The sequence below is a fragment of the Miniopterus natalensis genome, chromosome 6 (genome assembly GCF_054644295.1).
Source record: "Miniopterus natalensis isolate mMinNat1 chromosome 6, mMinNat1.hap1, whole genome shotgun sequence".
Classification (NCBI taxonomy): Eukaryota; Metazoa; Chordata; class Mammalia; order Chiroptera; family Miniopteridae; genus Miniopterus; species Miniopterus natalensis.
The window spans coordinates 3,154,285-3,180,461 of record NC_142086.1 but is presented as its reverse complement, the minus strand read 5'-3'; the positions used below and the strand labels follow the sequence as shown (position 1 = coordinate 3,180,461).

General features: G+C 38.0%; 2 protein-coding genes and 1 pseudogene across 6 annotated transcripts in view; 2 read left to right on the top strand and 1 right to left on the bottom strand.

Annotated features, from left to right (window-relative positions):
• Positions 1 to 23,975, top strand: part of ATR (ATR checkpoint kinase) — a 129,435-nt gene extending 105,460 nt beyond the window's left edge. The window contains exons 36-47 of the mRNA XM_087818057.1: positions 853 to 995; positions 3,174 to 3,271; positions 5,898 to 6,130; positions 7,534 to 7,668; positions 9,070 to 9,270; positions 10,334 to 10,477; positions 12,626 to 12,776; positions 15,310 to 15,466; positions 15,573 to 15,726; positions 16,990 to 17,141; positions 21,937 to 22,042; positions 23,052 to 23,975. Of these exons, the coding sequence (XP_087674183.1) occupies positions 853 to 995; positions 3,174 to 3,271; positions 5,898 to 6,130; positions 7,534 to 7,668; positions 9,070 to 9,270; positions 10,334 to 10,477; positions 12,626 to 12,776; positions 15,310 to 15,466; positions 15,573 to 15,726; positions 16,990 to 17,141; positions 21,937 to 22,042; positions 23,052 to 23,225 (1,848 nt within the window). The 3' untranslated portion in view covers positions 23,226 to 23,975. The remainder of the gene's footprint in view (positions 1 to 852; positions 996 to 3,173; positions 3,272 to 5,897; positions 6,131 to 7,533; positions 7,669 to 9,069; positions 9,271 to 10,333; positions 10,478 to 12,625; positions 12,777 to 15,309; positions 15,467 to 15,572; positions 15,727 to 16,989; positions 17,142 to 21,936; positions 22,043 to 23,051) is intronic.
• LOC148092842 (large ribosomal subunit protein bL34m pseudogene) lies at positions 18,483 to 18,783 on the bottom strand (annotated as a pseudogene).
• Positions 23,976 to 24,839: 864 nt separating the features above from the next.
• XRN1 (5'-3' exoribonuclease 1) overlaps positions 24,840 to 26,177 on the top strand; it is a 126,113-nt gene continuing 124,775 nt past the window's right edge. For all 5 annotated transcript variants that reach the window (XR_015714663.1, XM_087818054.1, XM_087818053.1 and 2 more), the window contains exon 1: positions 24,840 to 24,947. Coding sequence is in view for 4 of the 5 variants with exons in the window: in XM_087818054.1 (XP_087674180.1) it covers positions 24,873 to 24,947 (75 nt within the window). In the remaining variant the exon portion in view is untranslated. The remainder of the gene's footprint in view (positions 24,948 to 26,177) is intronic.

The window sequence follows — 26,177 nt, the reverse complement described above, 5'->3', positions numbered from 1 at the left end:
TGTTTAAGAGGGTTCTTTTGTTTCTAGGTGTCTCTCTGTGGTGGACAGAAACCTTGTGGCTTTTCAAAGCCAGATGTTATGTGGATACTTTTCCTGGCTCTGGTACTCTGGGGTGGGGCACCTGGCTTGGGGTTTAGACCCCAGACTTCTTAGGCGGAATGCCCCACAGCTGAGCTATCCCTCTGTGCCTTCAGCCTGTGGGAGCTCAGCCAGCGCTCTCATGCTTCCTCACCTCCTAGCAGTCTCGATAGGGTTTCTTCTTTAAGTCCTTGGTTGTATGGCTTTTCTCCAGATAGTTTTCAGTTAGTTATTCAGGATGATTGTTCTATACTTTAGTTGTAATTCTAGTTTGGTCCTGGGAGGAGGTGAGTATAGCTTCCACCTAATCCGCCACCATCTTGGGTCTACCAATATATATGATATTTTTAAAACCACATTTTTATGCTTTTAAAGTCCTATCCTTTTCTGTGATTTGAAATTACCTCTCCTTCCTTTGAGATTTTTAACAATAAAAGTATACATATACATACATACATACATAAAATACTGTAATCCAGCTGGAAATTATTTTGATGTATCATATAAAGTGGCAATGTAAATGGAGTTTTCTTTTTCTGTATAGCAAATTATCATGAAATGTTGGCCAGTGGACAGTTACCAGAACTGACCAGCCATCCTGAGAAAACATTTGTAAGAAAGTAGCTATTCCTTACCCACATCAAGGAGTCAGTCAGAATTTTCTCTGCCTAGATGTGGGTCTCATACTTTTGATCTCTAATCATCTATTCATATTGTATTTTCCAGCATAGTGTGGGGTTTTCTGAGGAGGGTGTCCTGTGTTCTCTTTTCTAGGATGTGACCTTGTTCCTGCCTGAATGGGAGGATGGGCATTTCTACCTTGCCAAGTACTATGACAAATTGATGCCCATGGTCACAGACAACAAAATGGAAAAGCAGGGCGACCTCATTCGGTATATCGTCCTTCATTTTGGAAGGTGAGTGTGAGAATTGTGAGTTTGCTGATTAAATACATCTGGGTGACTGTTGACATTGAACTGTTATTACAGATCTTAGCATATTCAGGTTGTTTTCTGCTTTACCACTGATTCAACCTGTCACATTAGATGAGATGTTAAATTTTTCTGTATCAATTTTTTCTTCCCTTTAAAAAAAACTATTTTAATGGAATAAGGCATGCATATTTTTTTAAATTCAATAGTACCAAGTATACCCAATGAAAATTATATGTCCTTCCCAATTCAGACCCTCATCTTCTGAGTCCCCCTCCCTAGAATTCCAGAAAACCCTAAATCTAATATATTTAATGGTTGTATTTAATTGACAGTGGAATCTTTCCTTCTAGCCCATTTAACTAAGCAGTAGTATATGTATGAAAATGGTTTTGACATCAGACTTGTAGAAAAAGCTTATCTCTTAATCTAGATAACAGGTGAAATATAACTTAATTTCATATATTAGTATATTGTAGCCAAATAGTGTATTATCTCATGACTACTGTTTATTTTGTTACGAAGTATTAATTCCTAAGAAGTACTAGTGACATTCCATTCATTCTTTTTATCTTGCTCATTTCCATTGCTTTTCATTGGGTATACTTGGTACTATTGCTTCAGAGCAATAAATCTCTTTGAAGTTGCCTATTAGTAGGTATTTTCACTTCTCAGTTTAATATTTTCAGGAACCAAAGCAATATTTGTTCATCAGTGATGGGATTGCAGTATTAGCCCAGTCTTTCTTCCCAAAAAGGAATTCCAAGTTTTATAAAATCCAAACCTAATTTTATTTATTAATGATTATTAATTGCTTGTTATTGAGGCAGAATTTCTGGCATATTGGCCTTTTGAAATGGAAGCATGAGCAGAGGGTATTTTTCTTTTCTAAAATATGTAATATGTAATAGGTTTCATTTACTCTTTAGTATTAGTATATATTATGTGTATTGGTATACAGAATTTAATACATTTCTTCTAAAACGAAGTTATTTAGAGTCTTTGTGCATAACACTTAGGTATAGTGTGAGATATTTATAAATATAGTTTAAGAAAGTAAGACAATTTTCGAACATTTTATCTATAGTAGTTTCACTAAAACATTTGGATGCTTAAAGGGGAGTACAGTCAGCAATCGAGATTTATTTATATCCTCAGAATGATTGAATTACTGTGTTATTACTAATTAAGTATCAATATTTTCCCTCAGGGAACTCCAATCCAGTTAGAGAAACTTTAAGCACATGAAACATTTAAATAATGGTGCATAATAGAATGTGTGATCAGGTATCAAAATAAATATTATAAATATCTTTTTGATATTTGTAAGATACCAAAAATGAACCAAATGATTCCAGAATTTTGGGCAAATCTGAAGTCAAAACCCAAACCCCTGGCTTCATGATTTGAAAAGTATACCTGTTTGTATTGCATTGCTACAGAAGTCTGGTAGGCCTCATGAAGAAGGTAGGATTTGAAAGATAATTAAATTTAAGAAGGAGGGGGCATTACTAACTTTTTATAGATTTGGCAGAGAAATGGGATTTGAATGGTTTATTCAGAGGATAGTGAGGAAATTGGACTTGATGGAAGATGTATGCTGGTGAGTTGTAAGAGACTAAGATTGGAAAGTTATAAAGAAACAAGATTGTGAATACTTGAATCCTAGGCAGAGTCGTTCATATGGTCTTAATATATAGGTAGTTGATTACTGTTTTTGAACAGGGAGAGAGCATGATAAAACTAGAATTTAAGGAATGTTAGCACAGAATTTATTAAAGGGAAGAAATGTAGAATTAGAGAGACTAAGTTATTACAACTTTCCAAAAACTGAGTGAGTGGGTATGGCCCAGGTTTATGGCCATATAATGCAATCGGCACAGATCCTAAGGACAATTTGAAAGAAGTATTGACAGGATTTTGACTAGGTCATAACTTATCTTAATTTTGGTACAGGCAGTGTAGAGCTTAATGAAGAATATAGTAGGAAAAAATGGAGAGAGAGGAGTCAAAAGATAACTTCGACTGGGAAGAAATAATGATACTGTCATTTTTGTCAGAAGGATATATGTTACTCAAGAATAGTTTAAATCTTAAAACTTTAATGTATATAACATAAACAAAGAACAGAGTGTTAATAATATCTTCTCTGGATGATTGCAGGTCTCTCCAGTATGGAAATCAATTCATATATCAGTCAATGCCACGGATGTTATCACTATGGCTTGATTTTGGTGCTAAGGCATATGAATGGGAGAAAGGTATAATTTTGTATATAAAATTTTAAGAAACCAAGAATTATAATTTTTATATGAAGTCAGATTTGGCTTGACAGTTTAACTTATTAAAAGCTTGGAATGAATTTGATAAGATTTTACACATTTTTAAAAAGTCATCTGTAATTGAAAAATAAATTTTAAAATTGTTTTATATAAGTATGAACAAGAAACTGAATGTTAAAAGGGGAAAGACTGCCCTGGCCAGTGAGGCTCAATTGATTGGGCATCATCACCTGCACGTACACCAAGGGGTTGCTAGTGTGAATCCTGGTTGGACACACCTCGGTTGCCTATTCTGTCCCTGGTGGGAGGTGTGCAGGAGGTGGCTGATCAGTTTTGCTCTCACATTGATGTTTCTCCATCTCCCTTCCTCTTTCTCTCTAAAAATCAGTAAAATAAAAATTAAAGAGGGAGAAAGACTAAACATAGACTTTTTACATTTAAATATGGTAAACTTATATCCTGTTAGTTTCAGTTGTACAACATAGTTATTCAACATTTATATACCTAACAAAGTGATCACCATGATTAGTCTGGTGCCCATCTGTCACTGGTGCCCATCTGGTGCGCATCTGTACGTAATAATATGTTACTGACCGTATTCCCTATGCTGTACATCACACCCCCTTGATTTACTTATTTTATAACTGAAAATTCGTACCTCTTACTCTCCTTCACCTTTTTTGTCCTTCCCCCCACTGCCCTCCCCACTGGCAACCATGAGTTTGTTGTCTTTATTTATGAATCTGTTTCTGTTTTGTTTTGTTGGTTTTGTTTTGTTTTTTTAAATACCTAAACATACACTTTTTAAGTGGTTGCAGTTCCAGGGCCTGCAATTGAAAATCTGCTCACTCCTGAATGAAGCGTAACAGATACTGAAAAATGTTAGTGTAAGCCAAATAATTTACCATAAAAATGACAATGGATTGCGGCTTGTTCTGTTTGTTTCCAGTGAAAATTAATGGCCGTTGAATTTTTCAATTGCCTTAAATATTTTTTCCCACTTGGACAGAGAAAACTATATATATGTTAATAGATCTTTATTGATTTCGGAGAGAGGAAAGGAGAGGGAGAGAGAGAGAAACATCAGTGATGAGAGAGAATCATCCACCTGCTGCCTCCTGGACCCCCCCTACTGGGGATCAAGCCCGAAACCCAGGCCTGTGCCCCGACTGGATCATAGGTTGATGGTCAGCTGCTGAGCCGTGCTGGCCGGGCAAGAAAACTACGTTTTCACAGATTGGCACTTGACGTGGTTTTGTACATGAGACTAATACACAGTAGCCCCTCTTTACCAATGGAGGACACATTCCAAGACCCCCAGTGGATGCCTGAAACCACGGGTGGTACCAAGCCCTGATCACCTTCAGCTCTGCTGGAAATGTGGCAGCAGCTTCTCCATTGGCAGATGCAGCCTGTGCCGTAATTTTTATGTTTTGTATTCCAAACCTACTCCTGAATCTATGCAACCATCCCTTACTTGTAGTAAATGGCTTGGTGTCCCTCATTTCAGGGGAGCCCTTGCTGAAGTCTTTGTAGGGGTGCAGTGCTTGCCGGTGCCACATGTTCTCTCAAGAGGAACAGGTTCTCTGTTCATGTTTTTGCCCCCACAAACTTAATGCCTTTTCTGTATCTTTTTTTTTTTAATCCTCACCCGAGGATATTTTTTCTATTGCTTTTCAGAGAGAGTGGAAGGGAGAGGGAGAGAGAGAAGCATCTATGTGTGTGTGTGTGAGAGAGACACACAGACACACAGACAGACAGGGAGAGAAGGAGAGAAACACTGGTCATCAGGCGGCCTCCTCCGCTCTTCCCAACCGGGCCGGGGCTGAGCCTGCAACCGAGGTACGCGCCCTGGGCCAGGATCAAACCTGGGACCCTTCAGTCCGAGGGCTGACCTTCTAACCACTGAGCCAGACTGGCCACAGCCGCCTTTTCCGTCGTAACTAAGCATTTCTTAGGTACTGTGACTGTAACTTTTGCACTTGAGATGCGATAGCAAAACTAGCACAACTTTCTATTTCCCTTCCAAACGTCATGGGTAGAAGTCTTCTTAATATAGATGTTAGCAACCTCAGCATATGGTGTTTTCCTTCCCATATTGTTGAGAACTTTTACCTTTTCACTTGAAGCATTTTGGGGCTTCTCTTTGGCATATATGAATTGCCAGGGTCATTACTCCTGTGCTTTGGGGCCGTTAGTAAGTGAAATAAAGGTTACTTGAGCACAAGCACCACAGTACCGCAGCAGTCAGCCTGGCGAGTGAGAGGGCTACTAAGTTACCAGACACCGTGAAGACGCTGGACAAAGGGATGAATCAAGTCTTGGGGAGGACGAGCCAGGGACGGAATAAGCTTTCATCACGTTACTCAGAATGTCCTGCAATTTAAAACTTGTGAATTGTTTATTTCTGGAGCTTTCCATTTAATATTTTCAGATAGCAGTGACTGCCGGTAACTGAAAATGTGGACAGCAAAACTGTAGATAAAGGGGATTACTTTATATCTTAAAGCTGTCTTTAAAACAAAATTTTTCTTCTGTGAAATGAACTGATATACTGTTTTATTCTATTTAAGTTATATTTTTTTAATTTTGATTTGTCTTCCAGCTGGCCGCTCTGATCGTGTACAAATGAGAAATGATTTAGCCAAAATAAACAAAGTTATCACAGAGCACACAAGTCAGTTAGCTCCATATCAGTTTTTAACTGCCTTTTCACAATTGATCTCTCGAATTTGTCATTCTCATGATGAAGTTTTTGTTGTCTTGATGGAAATTATAGCCAAAGTGTTTCTGGCCTATCCTCAGCAGGCAATGTGGATGATGACAGCTGTTTCAAAGGTAATACATTAGTCACGATCAGTGGGCTTTTTCCTTTTTATATTGCATTGATTACTTAAGGGTAATATGTAGATGCAAGTTCCAGGGTTTCTCTCTTTTTTTAAAATATATCTTTATTGATTTCAGCGAGAGGAAGGAGGAGGGAGAGAGAGAGAGAGAAACATCAATGATGAGAGAGTCATTGATGGGCTGCCTCCTGCACGCCCCCAACTGGTGATCGAGCCCACAACCGGCATGTGCCCTGACCGGGAATCGAACCCCGATCACCTGCATCCTAGACCAACGCTCAAGCGCTGAGCCACGCCCGGCCACGCGGGTTTCTCTCTTAAATTAGGTTTGTAGTAAAACATACATTTTAAATAATCAAAAAACAAATTATAGCATTATGTTTCATTTTAAAATTTAGAAATATTTACCATTTAAAGTGAATTGACTTGTATGTTTAAGATCAAAGAATTCAGCATGCCTTTTCTTTATGAAGTATATAAATTGTTAGTGCTTGGTATAAAACAGCAACATGCTCTGGGTGGGTGGCTCAGTTGGTTGGAGTGTCATCCCATGCACCAAAAGATTGCGGTTTGATTCTTGGTCAGAGCACATACCTAGGTTATGGATTCAATCCCGTTGGATTTGTGCCTGGGGCAACTGATCGATGTTTCTCTCTCTCCCTTCCTCTCTAAAATCAATCAAAAGCATATCCTAGGGTGAAGATTAAAAAAAAAACACAGAAAAAAAACCCCAGTAACCTATTTTTTTTCCAGTGTTTTAATCCAAAGTGCCAGAACTATTAATACTAGATAGAAAAATTTTGCTGCATTATTAATGGAACTTTACAACTTGGTAAATGTTTGTTTAATAAATATTTTAGAGAATTTCAAAAATACACAGAGATATTAAAAGGAAAAATTCACTCCTATTCTTTAATATTTTGATGCATTTTTATATATTTCTTTTCTATGCGTATCTTAGCCCTAATTTGGATTACATAGATATATAATTTCATATTATCACTTAAGATGGTTACCATAGAGACCACAGAGACCCTGTTTTCATGTTATTAAATATTCTTTGAAGACACAATTTTAATAATTGTATAAAATTCTATAGTAGTTAGCCTTCTGTATTTTCACTGTTGTTGATCATTAAGGTTGTGCTATTGTAATGCATTTAGACACATCTACATCTATTCTCATTCCTGATTTCTCAGGGTAGATCCTAAGAAGGGAATTCATCAGGTCATAGAATAGCAGCAAGACTATTGATCCTATTGCCAAATTGATTTGTAGAAAATTTGTATCAGTATAAACTCACCATGAATACTTTTAAAGTTGATTTTTATTAAAAGTTTTGTTATTGTTTTAAAATCTTGTATGAAATTGCGTTTGACTTTTTTTTTTTTACAGTCTTCTTATCCCATGCGTGTGAACAGATGCAAGGAAATCCTAAATAAAGCTATTCATATGAAAAAATCCTTAGAAAAGTTTGTTGGAGATGCGACTCGTCTAACAGATAAGCTTCTGGAATTGTGCAATAAACCGGTATTATTATAAATCTTAACTACTTTATAGACCAGTGTCAGATAATTTTATATAAAACTTCCATATGCTTTTAGCTGGTTTTCTTTCATTTGATTAAGTTAAAATTATAGCATATATTGGTATACACAGATATCAGAAGTCATCAAATTGTTTACTTTAAATATATGCAGTTTACCCTAATAAAACTGATTTAAAAATTTCTAACATATGTCCCTCTCTCAGATATCCTCCAAATTTCTAGAAGTTCTTAATGTAAGTTCTTAATTCTTCTGAGAGTAAATTATATTCATATTTATGAAAAATAATTTCAAGTAGAGGATCTGAGATAAGCTATGCAAATACTCAGTTAATTAAAGTTGTCTCTGTGGTGGTTTTCTGTCATATCTTTAAATGTTCAAACTTATGGAAATTAACCTATGTACATGAGGGGTAAGAAGAGTGGAGGTTCGGTTTTCATTCTTTCAGTACACATTTATCACCTACCAGGAGAAAAGCGCTGAGGGAGACAAAGGTGAATAAGGCATGTTTTTCTGTCTGGAAGTGCTCATGGTCTCATAGGAAACTAAGCAGGTGGTTATTATCTAGTGTAATAACTACTTTTTTTCAGTAAATTTATGCATAGAATATGGACATGCTTATAGGAGTGACCCACTCTTCTACTTAAGGAATTGGGGGAGAAACCCTAAAGAATGTGTAGGAAAGGCAAAGGTGGGTGTGGCTAGTTATCAGAAGGGAGAGAGATGCTTTTTACATGGTTAATAACTATATTTCTCTTTGCAGACATTCACTATTAATTGTTTATAGGTGAGAAAATACAGATTTTCCTATATCTCACCTTCAACAATAAACATCTTGAAAGTATAATCTGTTTTCCTGTCTGTATTAATTCTGTTTGATTTCTGATGCATTTGACATTGTCAAAAACAGTGTTATGATAATAGCCAACAAGTTTCCAATTCTTTATCTGAAACCTTTGTGGCCAGCTACTTTTAGGAATTCAAAATTTTTCAGATTTTTAAATGGAATACAGTGCATTATACTTTATATTGAGCATCATAATCAGATGCATAATTAGGTATCACTTTGCTGCAAAGGATATGTGGTGCAAAAAAAAGATTTGATTTCCAGAAATGTTTGAAATTTGTAATGTCTAATAATGGGTTATAGGCCTCTGTTGTGTCCTTTAACAATCCTATGATGTAGGTATTATTATTGATTGGGGTAAAAGAGTACAGAGAGGTTGAAATGAGATGATGTATTAAAAATACTTGGAAAACTACCGACTGTGGAGCCATTGTAATTAAGATGCTGTAGCAGTGACATTTAATTTTGGGTGAAACTAAGGGTTTTATAATTCAAGGTAAACAGAGAAATTAAGATGTACATTTTTCCCCCCCTCAGGTGGATGGAAGTAGTTCCACATTAAGCATGAGTACTCATTTTAAAATGCTTAAAAAACTGGTAGAAGAAGCAACGTTTAGTGAAATCCTCATTCCTTTACAATCGGTCATGATACCTACTCTTCCATCGATTCCGGGCACCCATGCTAACCACGACCCGTTTCCTGGGCACTGGGCTTATATTGCAAGTTTTGATGATACGGTAAACTTCAATTTTATATAACTGTAACTATGTTTTTTAAATTTAGTTAAGTTAAAGTTTTCAAATTAAGTTTAAAAGTGTTTTTCTCAGAGACTAAGTAAATTTTATTTGCACAGAAAATGTGATTGAAAATACAGGAAAGTAAAACTCTCTTGTACTGATGAAACAAAATTAAATGATAAAAGTCGCATCTTCAGCCCAGCGTTTTGATTTTTCAGATGCTCACATTTGTTTTTAGTATGAGTATAATCTTTATTTTTTTCACATTGTGGTTTTTCCATACTCTTCTTTTGTCTTAAATATAGAGAGATCAGAAAGAAAGAAAAATCCAGTCTTTTGTTTGTATTTGGGAAGAAAGTGAAATTCAGCTAGGAAGAGCTTGACTCTTTTTTCTAAGTATGATACGTGACTGTTTTAAAGAAATGGTACTAGAGCACTTCTAAGTAAATACTTTTGAAAACAAATTTATTCCAATACTTCTGATTCAAAATATTTAACTGCTTCCGAGCCAGTTATCAAACCATGTGATACAATCATTCTTGTTACTTATTACTTGTAGTCATGCTTTGTTTTGACTTAACATTATTAAGCTTATTTACTCACTTCTTAGGTAAACTTGATTTTGGAGGAGTTTCTTTTTTCAAAAATCAAGTTGCTTTCAATTAATAAATATTTCTTATGATGAAAGACATTTAAAAACAGTGTCTTAGCCTTTGAAGAAAGTTCCTAAAAGTATTTCAAAAATCTTTTAAACATTGAGACTACTTAAATTTAAGGCGCTACCTAAATTTGGATGTGTATGTACTTAAATTGCTAATAGAATAATCCTTTTACTTCATAGTCATTTCTTATGGGTGACAGTGTGTCTCTACTCATGAGAAACCATTCTTTTCATACATCGATCATAGATAATTAAGATAAAAAATTATTAAAAGAACAAATTGATCACATAATATAAATTACTCTCCTTTTTGTTATGTTAGGTAACGCAATATTTATAATACATACCAAAATTTATACGAAGAATTTTGACCTTAATTTCTATAAACTCATCATTGTTTAGGTGGAAGTTCTTGCTTCTCTTCAGAAACCAAAGAAGATATCTTTAAAAGGATCAGATGGAAAATTCTACATCATGATGTGTAAGCCAAAAGATGACCTGAGGAAGGATTGTAGACTAATGGAATTCAATTCCTTGATTAATAAGGTTTGGAGATGGTTTGCTTTCATTTTAGAATGACCGTAATTACTGTCATTGTGATACAGGCTTTTCAGGATGCGGACAGATCACTCTTAAAAAGGGAATGAAGTGTACTGCCTTGCATTTCATTTTTAATTAGCTTTTAAAATTGGGATAAAATATGTATAAAATTTATCATCTTAACCACTTTCCCCCCATTGGTTTTTAGAGAGAGTGCAGGAGAGGGAGGGAGGAGGAGAGAGAGACAGAAATATGTTGGGGATCAAACCTCAACCCAGGTATGTGCCCCTGACCAGGAATTGACCCTTTCGCCCTTCGGTCCCTGGGCTGACGCTCTAATCACTGAGCCACACGGGCCAGGGCTCACTTAATTTTTAAAAAATAAGATACCTTTATTATTTTGAGAAAAATGTATGTTATATTAATGAGGGAAAATATTTTCTATTTAATGTTTAAATTATCTATAATATACTTTTACATCAGATTTATTTATGTCTTATATTTCAGTGCTAGAAAGAAAATGTTAGGTTCTGTTTTTATCAATACACTGTTTAAAGGTGATCAGTAGTAGTATTTTGTTTGTTTTACTGGTACACACTTGATTTCTATCTCAGAAGTGACCTGAGAAATCTCATTAAATGGTTATTAAAAATACGTGGCCTTAGTTATTTTCCATTATTCTGTACTCAGGTATTATAAAAGCACAGAATCTGGTTTTCTGTTGGTAAAAATAAACCTTACTGGGGAAGGATGAAACCTATTATTTTTCTATAAGCTTTTTTCCCCTATTCCATGCCCTCCCCACATTTCACTGGTACTTCTTTTACTAGCAGAAACATAGGAAACATAGGAAAGAAATTGCAGCAGACAAGTTCATTTTTAAAAACAGACAGTTATGATTTGTGCTTAATCAAAAGTAAGTTAAAAATTAATACCATATTAAAAACCCATTTCAAAGGCAATATGAAGGGAAGAAATATTTTTATTTAAAATGTTGTTTGCTAAATTGATAACTTACTATTAAACTATTAACATGTTCATCCTGAAGCTCACTAAATGTTTTCTGGTTTAGATGATCAAGTGGCCTGGCTTTACTTTATATACTTATCTTTTTTTAAATTATTTTAGAGAGAGAGAGGAAGAGAGAGGGGGGAGAGGAGTGTGGGTTTGCTGTCCCACTTATTTGCGTATCTATTGGTTGCTGCTTCTGTGGCGTACCTGGGATTGAGCCTACAACCTCGGTGCATCGGGACGGTGCTCTGACCAACTGGCCTGCCCGGCCAGGGCTGTGTATCTATCTTAGTCAGCTTTGTTACTGATTAAATTATTTCATTACTGTTCTCCTACATTAATTTAACACGGTCAGAAAAATAGCCTGATTATGAAAAACTAGTTTCATTGTGTTGGTCTAGGAGGCCACATACTGACCTTTACCTGTGATTCTAATGTCATACTGCTTTGCTGACATTTATGTAGCCTACTTATTCCTAAAGTTTAAAATGTGTTTTTGGTCAGTGATGATGGTTTTGACTTGGACAGGTTACAAGTATAGTTATATATGCTTAGTTTATTTCATACAGTTCTAGAATTAAACAAAATATGCATTATCCTTACCTAATGTATTTCAGGGTTAATCAGGTGATATTTGAAGGAAGCTGCACTATTCAGCTGCAAGAGTAAGCTGGGGTATCATAAAGCTCATACTCTTGTTTATGCAATTTTTTTCAATCCTCTTGCCCTGAGCTGCTTTAATACTCTATGCATTTTTGAGATCATTAAAATTAAACAGCAGTCTCTGTGCCTAAGTACTTAATATTTTAATAATATTTTAGAAGCAATAAAAATAAAAGAATATTTTGTCATTGTTAAATATACAACTATAATATTTTTGAACATAGTATTGTTGTCACATTTGGTTAATAATTAAAAAAAGAAGGACTTACTTAAGTCATTTTTAATGATTTGGAAAAAGATTAGGGATCCTGTCCAAGTAGTTTCCTTGCCTATTATTCTGAGGAATTACTCTTCTACACTACATGGTAAGCTTTTATTGACCTTCTTTTGCTGTGAAATGAACAATCTTTATGTATATTTGACATAACATTGAGAAATTTTTAATTTTTAAGTGTATGTGTGTGTATTTTTTTTTAATAGTGCTTAAGAAAAGATGCAGAGTCTCGTAGAAGAGAACTTCATATCCGAACATATGCAGTTATTCCATTGAATGATGAGTGTGGGATTATTGAATGGGTTAACAACACTGCTGGCTTGAGACCCATTCTCACCAAACTATATAAGGAAAAGGGTATCTCAATTTTTACAATATAAATATATAATATGCATGTAATAGCTGCTAACATATATACTGTAAGTGTAATTGTTATTAACATATGTCATTGCACTTTTTTTTGGTATAAGCCATGATGACATTTCTCTTTGAATGAGATTCCATATACGGAAGCACTTAAATGTTTTAATTCCTTCCTTGTCTTCTTCCTGGAAGGATTGTGGGAGCTTGCAAAAATGCATAGGAAGTTTGTTTTTCACAGTTACTGATTAGCAGTTCTGGAACTACTGCATGTGAATGCTAGATTTTAGCAAATAAGTAAATACATTGTGGCTAATGGGAGCTCGTTTTCAGGGTCAGGAAGGGTGGGAAGGGCAGGGAAGGCTACAATGAAACTGAAAGCATGAGATTAGAAGTGGAGCCTCCCACTGGCCAAACCTGGGATAGTGTGAGCCCCGAAACAGATGATAGTATTAGATTACAACCTATGGAATAAAATAAATAGGCAATTCCACACCAATGTAAACAAATACTTGAATAAATAAGGAAGTACAAACAGTTCTTCTTTACATTAGAATTGCAGTGAATACGTGTAGAATCAATGATGGAATGGAAAATCACCAGTTAGTGAATACCCTAGTAGTAATTATTGCAGGCAACGAATCTCAATGGATGCTAAAATCAATGGGGAAAGTATGACAGGAAACAGGTTATCTGTAGAGTCTAAGTATATTCCCACAAGATATCTTATTAATTACAAAGGGAAAAAGTAATAACTTTACGGTGGAAAAACAAAAATATAATTGCTCAGAACACTTTAAAAATGTCAATGTAATGAAAGACAAAGACAGAAACTTCCCAGATTTGAGAACATTATGGAGACATAACAGATGAGTGCAATATGGGGTCTTGGGTGGGATCCTGACCCACAAAAAGGGTAGAAGTAGGACAGTTGGTGAAATTTGGATAAGGTCTGAAGGTTAATTAATAATATTATCACTATTAATTTTCTGGTTTATATAATTATACTACTGTTATGAAAAAGATGAACAATAAGAAAACTTGGGTGATGAATATATGGGAACTCTTTGTGCAATTTTTGTAAGTCTAAAATTCTTCTTTTTAAAATGCATGTGATGCAAATACATTAAAAGTAAATATATAATGAAGTAGAAAATAAGTGTATTAGTGTCCTAGGGCTGCTGTAACAAAGTACTACAAACTGGCTACCAATAATGGAAACAACTTCTCTCACGGCTCTGGAAGCTAGGGCCCAAAGTCACGGTGCCAGCAGCGCCATGATATCTCTGAAAGCCCTGGAGGGGAACCTGTGCCAAACCTTTTTCTGCTGGTTTGCCAGCAGTCTTTTATGTTTCTTGGCTGATAGATGCATCACCGCATTCTCTGCCTCAAAGTCTGTGTCTGTTTTCTTGTAAGGACACTGGTCATATTATATTAAGGGCCTATCCTAATGACTTCATTTTAATCTGATTACATGGACAAAGACCCTATTTTCAAATCGGATCCCATTCATAGGCACCAGGGGTTAGGACTTTAGCACATTTTGGGGGGAATAAAATTCACCCATAGCATTAAGTAATACTGATGAATTACTATATTATGGGTATTGTGGTAAGTATGTTATGTACATTATTTTATTTATTGTTATTAACAAGCCTAATTAATCCTTTATAAGTAGTGCCAGAGAGGTGAAGTAATTTATCCAAGTTCACATAGCTAGTATGTTGCATGCAGAACTGCAGCTCATACATATTTGATCTGATTTCAAGGAACTCGCTGTTGAATTTCATTTAGAAGGATGAGATATTGTATAAGTTTTAGTTATATATATATGTATGTATGTGTGTGTATATATTTTCCTACCTTATCATGAACACACAGTTATACTATGCAACATTTAACTCTAAGAACCTCAAATCACAAATTTGTCCATAACACTTTTAGCTGTGCCTTAGGTATAAAGCACCAAACCCAAGTGGGCCTAAAAGGCGTTCGATAGACTGGAGTCACACCAGTCATCTCATGGGGCTCCCAAATATATCAGAAGGAGAGGTCCTTCTGCTTCCCCAGGTGAGCTGCAGTGCACAAGATCAGTTTAAGCACCAGGTGTGCTATGTCTCTTACAGGCCAGGCTTCACACAGAACACATTATTCCAGAGCACCTACTAGGTTTCTTTGTAATGGTTCAGTGTGGACCTATACATTCTGATGACCAGAGAGATCGCTAGAACTGTAGTGAAGGCTGCAGCAATTTTACAGTTTTTACAAGGCACACTCTTCACATTGGATTTATTCTGAGTGCTATCTTCTGGTGTTACTTGACTTTACAACACTGGTTTCAGTTGACAACTTTAATTGTAATCAGCAAGAAGATATATTTGCCCGTGTATAATTGAAATTTTTCCATTCTTGCTTTTGGGTAACAATTTGGATAAAAGTAAAGGTTTCCTGTCCTGTTTTAACAACCACAAGAAATGCCCCTTCCCTCCTGTGGCCTGTGAAGGCCCACAGCGGTCGCTCTGCCTTGCAGGGGTTTACATGACGGGGAAGGAACTTCGCCAGTGTATGCTGCCCAAGGCCGCGGCGCTCTCAGAAAAGCTCAAGGTGTTCCGCGAGTTTCTGCTGCCCAGGCATCCCCCTGTTTTCCACGAGTGGTTCCTGAGAACCTTCCCAGATCCGACATCGTGGTAAGTTACCAAAACTATAGTCCGTTATTGTGGTTGGATTTAAAAAGCATTTTTCATTTATGTTGCCGATGGACTGAGGGTGTTTGATAGCATCGCATTCCTTTAGGTACAGCAGCCGGTCCGCGTATTGCCGTTCCACTGCAGTGATGTCGATGGTCGGCTACATCCTGGGCCTTGGCGACCGCCATGGCGAAAACATCCTCTTTGATTCTTTGACTGGTGAATGTGTACATGTGGATTTCAACTGTCTCTTCAATAAGGTATGCGATGTGACTTACTCTAGGAAACTATGTTTTCTCCTAATTTTCTTTCTTCAACAACTGTTCTTCCTAGACGTACCCACTGGTAGCAGTTATAGTCACAGATCCCATAGCCCTCAGTAAAGCAGCTTAGGATGGAAAGAACTCAGGAGAGTAACATAGTAAAACTAGCCCTGAACTGAAGTCCAAAACCATAGGTTCAGATTCTGATTCAGTTAGTTCTTGGTTATATGAACATGGACAGAGCAGTTCATTTTACTGAGACTCACTTTTAGAGAAACCGAGTAGTTTAGTGTGATGGTTTCCAAACCTGTCAGCATATCAGAGTCATCTCAGAGGGTTTTTTAAAATGCGGATGCCTGGGAAGCATCCCTGGAGATTCAGATTCTGTAGGTCTGGAGTGGGGCCTGGGAATCAATTAAGGCAGCTGGGCTCTCCGTAAGGCCGCCTCCAGTTCTCCGGTGTTACGACCCTGGAAAGCAGGCGGTGGGTAGGCCACTCTTTTCTTCGTCGTCACTTTCTGTGGATTGCCTTCTGCTGTCACAGGAAACCAGGGAAGGTGACAGACAAAACTGAGAGCAAATGAGAGCTAAACCACCGATACAGGTTAAATCATACAAGAGAGGGATGTAGGGAAACTGACTGGAGGGTCGAGAACGTCCTAGCAAAGGCTGGTTAGAGGGCGGCAAAAAATAACCGGACTGGACTACGTTATATTCCATGTCACATTATATTCCATGTTACGTTATATTCCATGTCACATTATATTCCATGTTACGTTATATTCCATGTCACATTATATTCCATGTTACGTTATATTCCATGTCACATTTCCTGTCTGAGGGATGTGAACATCTAACACCAAATCTTTTTCCCCTCCTGTTTTAAAGTAAAAGTCCTAACAAAAAGAAGAAAAATATGACAGTATTTGTATGTACTTGTATGGACATTAAGGAAGTTAACATAAGACTAAATATTGAATGCATAAAAATTTCTCTATAATGCTGTTTACTGTAGCAATTAAATAAAAGGTGATCATCTAGCCTCTAGATCTTTTCCAAGGGATTGCATTTAAGTTCTCCAAAAGCAAAGGTAAAGTCATGGTCGTATAGATCCTTTGTGATATAGGAACACAGTTAAAATGTAAATTTTTTGACATTTTGCCTATTGCTAAATGAGCCTAGACATGAAGTTCTACATTTTTCCCATAACGATTTTAAAATTCTAATATCATTACTGTTTAATAAAATGCATTGTTTTAAGGGAGAAACCTTTGAAGTTCCAGAAATTGTTCCATTTCGCCTGACTCATAATATGGTTAATGGAATGGGTCCTATGGGAACAGAAGGTCTTTTTCGAAGAGCTTGTGAAGTTACAATGAGGCTGATGCGAGATCAGAGAGAACCTTTAATGAGGTAATCATTTACATTTTGTAAATAATTTACAGTAAGTTTAAATTGAATTATTGGTTCCTAAGTATGTTTTCTTTATATAGAAGCCACTTTGCATTGGTTGAAGTAGAATTTTTTAAATAAAGCTTTATATCATTTACATATCATAAAATTCACTCATTTAAAGTGTATACTACAGTGGTTTTTAGTATATTCACAAGATTATGCAACCATTACTGCTTAATTATAAAACAACCATCACTGCTATCTAGTTATAAAACATTTTCATTACCACCAAAAGAAATAGCCTTCATTCGCCATCCCTCCTCTCCCACAATCCCCTAGCACCACTAATCTACTTTCTGTCTCTACGGATTTGCCTGTTCTGGACATTTCATATATAAAAAGGATCATACAACATGTAGCATTTTGTGTCTATTTTCTTTCACTTAGCATGTTTTTAAGGTTTATCCATGCTGTAGCATGTATCAGTGTTTCATTCTTTTTTATTGCCAAATAATATTCCATTGTATGGATACATTTTGTTTATCCATTCCTCAGTTAATGGACATTTGGATTGTCTCCACCTTTCAGCTGTTGTGAATGGTGTGGCTGTGAACTTTTGTGTGTAAGTTTTCTGTGGATATATGTTTTTAGTTCTTTTGCATATACCTTGGAGTAGAATTACTGGATCATATGTTAACTCTCAGCTTAACATTTTGAGAAACTTTCAAACTTTTCCAAAGCAGTTGTCATAGTTTACAATCCCACTAGTCATGTCTAAGCACTCCAGTTTCTCCACATCTTTACCAACACTGTGAATGAATGTCGTTTTTAATTTTACCCACCCTGTGCGGGAGAGGTGGTGTCTCATTATGTTCTTGTGGGGGTTTTTTTACATTTACTAGACATTTAATGAATTAAATTACTGATTTTTTCCTAGGTGTGAACAGTTTTGTGATTATGTTTTAAGGGCTCTTATTTAGACAAATAGATTTTTAAATAATTATAGAAGAAATAACCAGATGCCTGAGATTTGCTCAAAACAAAAAACACAGGAGGAGGCAGGACAGTTGTGGATAATTGGTGGTCAGATATGGGTGGGTACTCGGGGTTCACTCTACTATTCTGAGGACTGTTGCTGTATGTTTGAAATTCTTCCTAATTCAAGAGTGTAAAAAGGGACCTGGCCAGGGGTCTGACTTCCCACTCCCCCTTCCAGTCCAACCCTAGACTTCTACTCCTGGTCCAGCCCCACAGTTGGAGGAGCACTAATGTCGAAGTTGTCCAACCTCCCCCCAAAAACAGCTGCAGGAGAGGTAAATGTTATAATGGGGCAGGGGTGTCCCATCTGCAGTGTCATGCTCAATAGCTCAGCTTGTGGCCCCTGAGCATGCAGCAGCCCCTGAGCATGCAGTGGAGGATGACCTGGGCTCAGGTCAGTGTGCTCAAGTGCTTGATTCAGCCACACTTGTGCTTGCATTTGATGTTGCTCGGCTGGTACTTGTTCCCGCGTTTTTGCCCTGGCTTGGCTGCGTTGTGGGGAGTCCCCAGGTGTTGGGGAGCCCTAAGTAGGCCTTGGGCTGAAGCCACCTAGCACCAAGTATTGCCACCGATCTAGGACAAGATACAACAGGCAACTCTGGGTTTTGCCCAAGAGAGTCATGTCTGGCTGCTGGTCACGTTGCCCCCCACGCCTCATTGTGAGTTTAATTTGCATTTCTCTAGTGACCAGTGATGATGAACATCTTTTTGTGTGTTTATTGGTCAGTTATATCTCTTCTTTGGACAAGTGTCTATTCAAATCCCATTTTAAATGGGATTATTTGTATTTTTGTTGAATTGTTAAGAGTTCTTTACATAAGTGGATACTACACCCTTATGAAATACGATTTGCAAATATTTTCTCTCATATATGGGTTGTCTTTTTCCATTCTTGATGATGCCCTTTGAAGCATAAACATTTTTACTTTTGATAAATTCCAATCTGTGTCTTTTCGTTATTTGTGCTTTCAGTGTCATATCTAAAAACCTATTGCATAATCCAGAATCATGAAGAGTTACACCTATGTTTTCTTCTAAGTGTTTTATAGTTTTAGCTCTCATATTTAGATCCTTGATAATTTTCAGTTATTTTTTCTATCTAGTGTGAGATAGGGTCCATATTTATTCTTAGGAATATGCATATCCAGTTGTCCCAGCACCATTTTTTAGAAGGATTATTTTTCTCCATTTAATTTTCTTGGCAATTTTGTTGAAAATCAATTGACCATATATATAAGGGCTTATTTCTGGATTCTCAGTTTTATTCCATTGATCTTTATTTCTAACCTATGCCAACAACACACTGTCTCCAGCATTGTAACTCTGTAGTAAGTTTTGAAATCAGGAAGTGGGAGTGCTCCAGCTTCTGCTTCTTTTTCAAGGCTGTCTGGCTATTATGGGTCCCTTGCATTTCCATATGAATTTTAAGATCTTGTCAATTTTTGCAAAAAAACAGCCTGGATTTGATAGGAATGGCATTGAATCTGTAAATCATTTGGGGGAGTATTGCCATCTTAACAATATCAAGTCTTCTGATCCATGAATATGGGATTTTTTTTCATTTATTTTTTCACTTATTTTTTTTTTAATATTTTTTATTGATTTTAGAGAGAGAGAGAGGAAAGGAGAGAGAGACAGAAACATCAATGATGAGAGAGAGTCATTGATTGGCAGCCTCCTGGACGCCCCTACTGGGGATCGAGCCCCCAACCCAGGCATGTGCCCACCCTGGCAATTGGACTGCGACCCTCCTGGTTCCTAGGTCAGTGCTCAAGCGCCGAGCCATGCCAGCAGGGCTAAGTCTTTAATTTCTTTCAGTGTTTTGTTTTTGGTTTGCAAGTTCTCTGTTTTACTTTTTAAAAATGTGTCTCTAAGTACCTTATTCCTTTTAGTGCTATTCTAAAAGGAATTTTCTTAATTTCAGTTTTGAATTGTTGACTGCTAGTGTATATAACTGATATTTGTATATTGCTCTTGTATCCTATAACCTTGCTGAACTTGTTTATTACTGCTGAGAGTTATTTTTATAGATGTCTTAAAATTTTCTCTCTATAATACCATGACATCTGCAAATACAACTTTCCTTCTTCCTTTCCAATCCTAGTGCCTTTTCTTTTTCTGGTCTAATTGCCCTAACTGGGTCAGTGTTGAATAGACACAGAAAGAAATCTGCATCCTTGTCTTGCTTCTGATGTTAGGGGTAAAGAAGTCCATCTTTCACCATTAGATATTACATTAGCTACGGGAAGTACATATGACCCATGAATAACATGGGGGTTAAGGGTACCAACACCCTAGCACAGTGGAAAATCCACATATAACTTTTGACTCCCCCAAAACTTAACTGCTAATAGCCTACTGTTGACTGGAAGCCTTACGGGATAACATAAATAGTCAATTAACATATATTTTATATGTTATATGTATTATATACTGTATTCTTACAATAAAGTAAACCAGAGAAAAGAAAATGTTACTAAGAAAATCCTAAGGAGGAGAAAATTTATAGTACTGCACATATTTATTGAAAAAAGTCCTTATATAAGTTGACCCGCATAGTTCAAACCCATATTGTTCAAGGTACAGCTAGTGTTTGAAAAGGACTTATAAAGCCCGTTTATTCACCTTTTTATTTAAAAGCTGTCTGCCAGACATGATGGTAGAATACATGGGTTAGACAGAGGCAAAAGCAAATTCTCTGAAAGAGGAAGCGTAACATCCTGTGAAGCACTTAACTAGGAGCTTTTATACTAATCTGAAAGAAGTTAGGAAACAACTGCTAGAGGAAGTAGCTGTGACCTTAAAGAGAATTGGCCATGCAGAAGGGAAAAGAGCGTTCTGAGTGACAGAAACATCAATGCTGCTGAAGGCACAGCCTGCCTGAGAAATGCAGTACTGTGTTCTAGAGGGCAGACTTCAAGTACCTTATTCCTAGGAGGAGGTGTGAGCAGAGCTAGATTAGGAAAGGTCCATATGAGGTCAGTTTACACATTTAAACTTTGCCCTGAGAACAATCAGAAGTTATTGGACGGTTTTAAGAAGAAAATCAAAATTACAGTTCCAGTTTGGGCTAGAGGCCAGAAATCGAGTTAGAGGACTGTTGCAGTCACCCATCCCAACACTGACTGAAGTAGTGACAGTGAAGGTGGAGGTAAGTAGAGAGGCTCTAACTATTTAGAAAGTAGAATTGGGTGTTCAGAGAACAAGGAGGCATGGATGATTCCTAAGCTTTTGTTCAGGGACAGTGGATGAATGATGTTCTTTACTGATTTGAGGAATACAGGAGAAATCATTTGGGGAAGAGGCATGAGTTTTGTTATAAAAATACTGAATTTGAGGTGCCTACAAGATAGCTAACCGGTTTTCCCATAGATAATTCGATTTGACGTCTAGAGCACAGTAGGAAAATCTGGCCTGGGGGTCTGTCTATATGGTAACGATAGATATTTTATGGTAACGGTGGAGACATGGCAGGGGATACAATTCACTCATTCGATAAATATTCACTGAACCAGCTTTCAGTATGCGTTCAGGGATGGCACACAGACCATCTTACTCCGCTCCAAGAACACCTCTGACCCTCCTCTGTCTTGTCTCCTCCCTCCCCCCCCTTTCCTTTTCCCTCCCCTCATCCCCAAACAGTAATTTCACATATTTTACTGGAACAGGGATGATGTGTGTTGTAAGAGGTTTGCCGTTAGCTTCTCATCCTCCACTCACTCTTTTTACAAAGATAACATTGTATTATTCCTGTAATGTGTGTTTTCCATTTTAGTGTCTTAAAGACTTTTCTGCATGACCCTCTGGTGGAATGGAGTAAACCGGTGAAAGGGCATTCCAGAGCGTCACTGAATGAAACTGGGGAAGTTGTCAACGAAAAGGTTAGTGGAAGGTGTAGCTCAGTTTCAGCTGATACTGTATATTGTGTATTGTATATCCTACCAAGGAGAACTGATTCTAAATACTACCAGTGACCGACCATTGCATACTCTGAAATCTAGTTCTCTAGTATGCCAATGCCCTAAGTTTTCTTTATTGTCATTACTAATGTTAAAATTATCATTTGTATAATACAAGTAGAGTCAAGGACACTTTGTTTAAACTATAAATGACTTACAGTTACTAGATAGAGTGGGAAAACTTGAACAGAAATTGCGTGAACTTAGCAGCAGGCCTCAGCTTTAATATTTTAATTGCTCCAATTTTACATTAATCATAATCATATAAGTGCCTAATATATACTCAGTTGACACTCTACTATATGTAGAAGTAAATTGTTAATAGCTGGTTAATTATATCACTACGTTTTTATTGCAAAATATTATTTAAGCACTTAAAAATGGAAAGTGAACAAAGATTAAATTAAGGCATGGTAAATTGACTGGCCATACTGTTGACATGTAATACTATTATAATCCAATAGTTAAATGTGTGAGTCTACAACAGATGTCATTAGTAGTTAAACAGGAAACAAAGTTGAAAAGACCATGTTAAAAATAAATTACTGGGACCAACAGGTCGGATTTTAAGTAGCAATAAATGTATTCACTCAGCTCCTGTGTATGTTTTTATAATACACATTAAAAATGATTTCTTCTGTCAACACTGAAAAAAATTTACTCCCTACTAATATTCGCCAGTATTTCAAATAGTCCAGAAAAATGTCTAAGTAGTCGGTGTTGATCAACATTGCACGACTTCCAATCAATATATTATTATTGTACTTGTTTCATTTTTTCTCACTTTTGTATTTGCTCTTACAAAAGGGGTAATGATCAGTAAAATGGCACTAACATTTGTTAAGTAACAGAACAGTAGTAATTCCAAATTATCAACATGCACATGCCATTGGGTCCTTAACTCTTATGGTTTTCAACTTCTTCCTTTTAGGCCAAGACCCATGTTTTGGACATTGAGCAGCGACTGCAAGGTGTAATCAAGACCCGAAATAGAGTGACAGGGCTGCCCTTATCTATTGAAGGACATGTGCATTACCTTATACAAGAAGCTACTGATGAAAACTTACTATGCCAAATGTACCTTGGTTGGACCCCATATATGTGAAACGAAATTACTTCAAAGAATATGTTAATAATCTAAAATTAACATATTTGGAATTAATCTGTGTTTTTATCTGTTCAATTCCAAAGTACAATATACATTGCTTTATGTTCTCAGAGCAACTGATAGTATTTCTCCCTGAATGTTAATAATATTTAAAGTAATATATGTTGTTATTAAGAAATAAACTGTTTTCTTACTATCTACTGTGTATTATTACAAGAGAAATGGAACATCAAATGTTCTTCTGCTCTAAAAATAAGTATTTGCAAGAAGCAACCCAGCCTTATTTCATTTTACAACTTTTATTTTTAAGTACTCGCTAGCATAAGGATTCATTTGAACAGCAGTAAAAACAAATTCTGTGGACAAAGCACTGTGCTACATTTGTGCACAGAGCTTATGTCCCCTGCCCTCTAGGAACTGACAGTCTAGTAAAACATAGATAGCATAACAAATAGCACGTCATTATGTTCACTTAAAAAAAACTTTTTTTGTATGGTTAACAGTGTGATAGGGAAAAAACATAAGACAAAAAAGCATGAATGTAAAAACTATATATATAAACACTCTGTAAGTTTAAAGATGCTGCCATACTGAAAGTATACCAGAATGCAGAATTCAGTGGCCTTGGAAGACAGCAATACTTGAAATTTCATGAGATTTTAAAATCTAAAAAAATGTTTAATGTGTTTAAATTTTTGGTGTGTTTTCTTGCAGAGGATTTAAGATAGTTTATAATATGAAGCAATGAGGTTATTATATTCAAATAAATGGAAAACTTTTATAATAGATGGTTTCACTTACATTCACTTTTTTGCAGGGCTGAAGGTGTGATGGGGAAAACAGCATAAGCCAAGAGGTATGAGTGTGAAAACGAAACATACAGTTTCTAATTCAAGGCCTCACACTGAGAGTTAAGGAGGAAGCTGGGTTGGGGTAGGAGGGAGTTAGGAAATGTTTTTCAACAAAGAACTTATTAAACAACATTGTAGGTGTGTATCCGTCAAAGGAAAAAATTCAACCAAACAAAACTAAACCAAATAAATCACCAGACCTTTCCAAATCTGTGTTGAAAAATCCTGAGAAGAGCCCTGGCCAGTGTGGCTCACTGGTTAGAGCACCCACCCCCACACCTCAGGGTCTGATTTCTGGTCAAAGATAAGTACCTGGGCTGCAGGTTTGATTCCTCGGACCCCCACCCTAGGGCACGTGCAGAAGGCAACACACCGATGTGCCTCTCTCACATCTCTTACCCCCTTCCCTTCTCCCTTCCCTAAAAAAATGGAAGTCCTCGGGGGAGGATTAACAAAAACTAATGAAACATACTGAGTGAGATGCGCATCGCAGGACACTAAGGCCAACGGGACGAAATTTAGGGTGCCCCGCAGAGTCAGGGCTGAGCGCGCACGCGCCGCCCCCGCCCGGCGCTCTGGAACCTGGCGCTAGCGGGCGCTCACGGCACCGCGCCCCGCCCGCGGCCTCGCGTCGGCGCTCTAGGCCGGCGTGGGGGGGGGGGGCGGGCGTTCTCTATGGTCCGCGGGCCCTGTTGTCATCGGCGGAGCGACGGCCGCCGGCGGCAGCGGCGGCGGAGGCCCGGCGGGCGTTTGGTTCCGGTTCGGCCCTGAGGAGTTGGTACTGACAGTGGAGATGGGAGTCCCCAAGTTTTACCGGTGGATCTCGGAGCGGTACCCCTGCCTCAGCGAAGTGGTGAAGGAGCATCAGGTGGGTGAGCGGGGCCCGCGGGCCGGAGGCCGCCGGGACGGGGTTTCCAGCCCCGCCTCCCGCTCGTCGGGGCCGGCGGAGGGCGAAGGGGCGCCGAGGGTGAGGACCCCCGACGGGCCGAGGGGCGCGGCCGGTGTGGCGGCTCCCGGCCCAGCGGGCCCGCGCGCCGCCCTCGCAGACCTGGGGGCCCGCTTCGGGGGCCGGCCCCTCCGGGCGGCGGGCTGCGCCTCCCCTGAGAGGCGCGGGCCGGGGGCGAGCCCCCGGACCTCCCGGCCCGCCCGCGCAGCCTGCGCCGGGCCGCCGCGCGTCCCCCCGGAGGGGCCGCTGCCGCCCGCACCCCCGCCGCCCGCACGGCTGGCGCGCGCCCCGGTGCCTCCTGTCACCCCTTTTCCGTGACCCCGCGGCCCCTTCAGTCTCCCATTGGAAAGGACAAAGGCGCCTGGGACGGGGCAGGGCGGGTGCGCCCCTGCGCGCCGGGTCGCGGTGCGCGCGCCGTGGAGGCGAACGCGTTCTGCCGGGCAGGGCTCCCTTTCCATTCGGTTGGGTTCTTGGCTGTGCGGAAGCTTTTTAGTCAGATGTGGGCCCATTTGTTTGTTTTCTCCTTTGTTTACCTTGACCTAGCAGGTAGATCGCTACCAGAGATGTCTCACATTTTGCTGCCTATGTTTTCGTCTAGGATTTTTATGCTTTCACGTCTTACATTTCATGCCTTTTATCCATTTTGAGTTTATTTTTGTGTATGGTGTAAGTTGGTGGTCAGGTGTCATTTTTTTGCATGTACCTGTCCAGTTTTCCCAACATCATTCATTGAAGAGACTGTCTTTACTCCATTGTATGCTCTTGCCTCCTTTGTCAAATACTACTTGATCATAATGGCTGGGGTCAACTTATGGGTTCTCTGTTCTGTTCCACTGATCTCTATGCCTGTCCTTGTGCCAGTACCAGGCTGTTTTGATTACATGGCTTTGTAGTATAACTTGATATCTGGTTCTGTGATCCCTCCAACTTTGTCCTTTCTCAAGATTCCTGCAGCTGTTCGGAGTCTTTTTTGGTTTCATATAAATTTTCGAAGTGTTTGTTCTAGATCTGTGAAATATGCAGTTGGTATTTTAATAGGGATCGCATTGAATCTATAGATTGCTTTGGGTAGTATGTTCATTTTAATGATGTTAATTCTTCCAATCCATGAACATGGTATGTTCTTCCACTTGCTTATATCTTCCTCTATCT